This window comes from Morone saxatilis, unplaced genomic scaffold (assembly GCF_004916995.1).
Source record: "Morone saxatilis isolate NCDOM2014 unplaced genomic scaffold, NCSU_SB_2.0 Contig12, whole genome shotgun sequence".
Taxonomy (NCBI): domain Eukaryota; kingdom Metazoa; phylum Chordata; class Actinopteri; family Moronidae; genus Morone; species Morone saxatilis.
In genome coordinates, this window is record NW_023339674.1 from 2,161,498 (window position 1) to 2,162,791 (window position 1,294).

Genomic DNA, 1,294 nt, shown 5'->3' on the forward strand with positions numbered 1-1,294 from the left:
TAATAATAATCATAATAATAATCATATAATTTATTTATAAGTGCTTTTCTAGATACTCAAAGACACTTTACATAAAAACAGCAAAACAACATCAAATAGTAAAACACTAAAAACACCTGTCAAACAAACAAACACGCAGCCCGAGAAACTGAAAACAGCACATTAATAATATGGAAGCACTTTTCCTGTAAGTCATTATAATGAGAAACTTTTTCAATATTTTGACTTAGTATCTGAAAATAATAACTTATTATCACACAAACTTACGTAGCCTATTATTTTGAAATATATACCATGTGCTGTCTTCTGTGGACCTGGTCCAGAGGTGGGTGGGTGGACTTTGACAATAAACTGGACTGGACTGGTGACACAGATGTCCAAGAGAGGCCAGAGGGTCTTCTGGTCGTGTGCAGGACTCTGTGGTTAAACATGTTCTACCAGTCAGTGGGGGCCAGTGCAGTGCTGGGGGAGAAGCAGCATCAAAGAGGGTGATTTCAGGAGGCTGAATGAAGCTTATTAGGAAAGGTATTTAAAAGATTTTGGTCTTTGGATTTTTGGTTGGATAAAACAAGAAACTGGAATATGACAACTTAGGCTTTGGTTAATTGTGATGGTTCAACTGGATGTGATGTTTTTATTTTATGAAGAAAAAAAAAAGCAACCCTCTCTATTCATATTTTCCATTTGGCGAAAAAATAAATTCCCAGGATCTCAAAACAACGTATTCCTGGAATATACAGCCACTCTGTGTGTAATTGTTACCCAATTACAACAAATAGCCTAAAATAAATATGAATGAGATGATGTTAATATGAAGGCTACGAGATCAGATTTCTGTTCCAAAGTAATAACATGATGCCAAGTCGCGTCAGTAGCCTTGTTGAAGAAGTTTCCTGCAGACACTTACATATTAAACACACGTTAATACCGTCAGTAACTTAAGGCGCTTTTACGCACGGTGACAGTTTACTACACACCACAACCAGGGAAGTATAGGTTCATTTCCTGAACAAGTAAAGCTCGGATGCAATGTTTGGATGTTTAAATCCCCTGTGGATATTTCCCACACAGCATAATCAATAATCAATAATCTGGTCATAATAATACAGTCTCCAAGCACCTTATATGTTTTATCTGTTCACAGCACCTTATATTTTTACTTACTTACTACAATTATTTTTTGTATTGCATTTTATATTGCTTTTTTTATGTCTAGGTTGTTCTTTTTACTTATTGTGTTGTTACTGTGTGTAATGCTGCTGCTACACTACAATTTCCCAGCTTGGGATCAATA

At 35.6% G+C, this 1,294-nt stretch overlaps 1 protein-coding gene across 1 annotated transcript in view; it reads right to left on the minus strand.

The window, feature by feature from the left end:
• LOC118321977 (PH domain leucine-rich repeat-containing protein phosphatase 1-like) overlaps positions 1 to 431 on the minus strand; it is a gene marked incomplete at its 3' end in the record, with an annotated part of 9,029 nt that extends 8,598 nt beyond the window's left edge. Inside the window, 1 exon segment of the mRNA XM_035653554.1 lies at positions 294 to 431. Within this exon segment, the coding sequence (XP_035509447.1) occupies positions 294 to 431 (138 nt within the window).
• Positions 432 to 1,294: the final 863 nt, after the last annotated feature.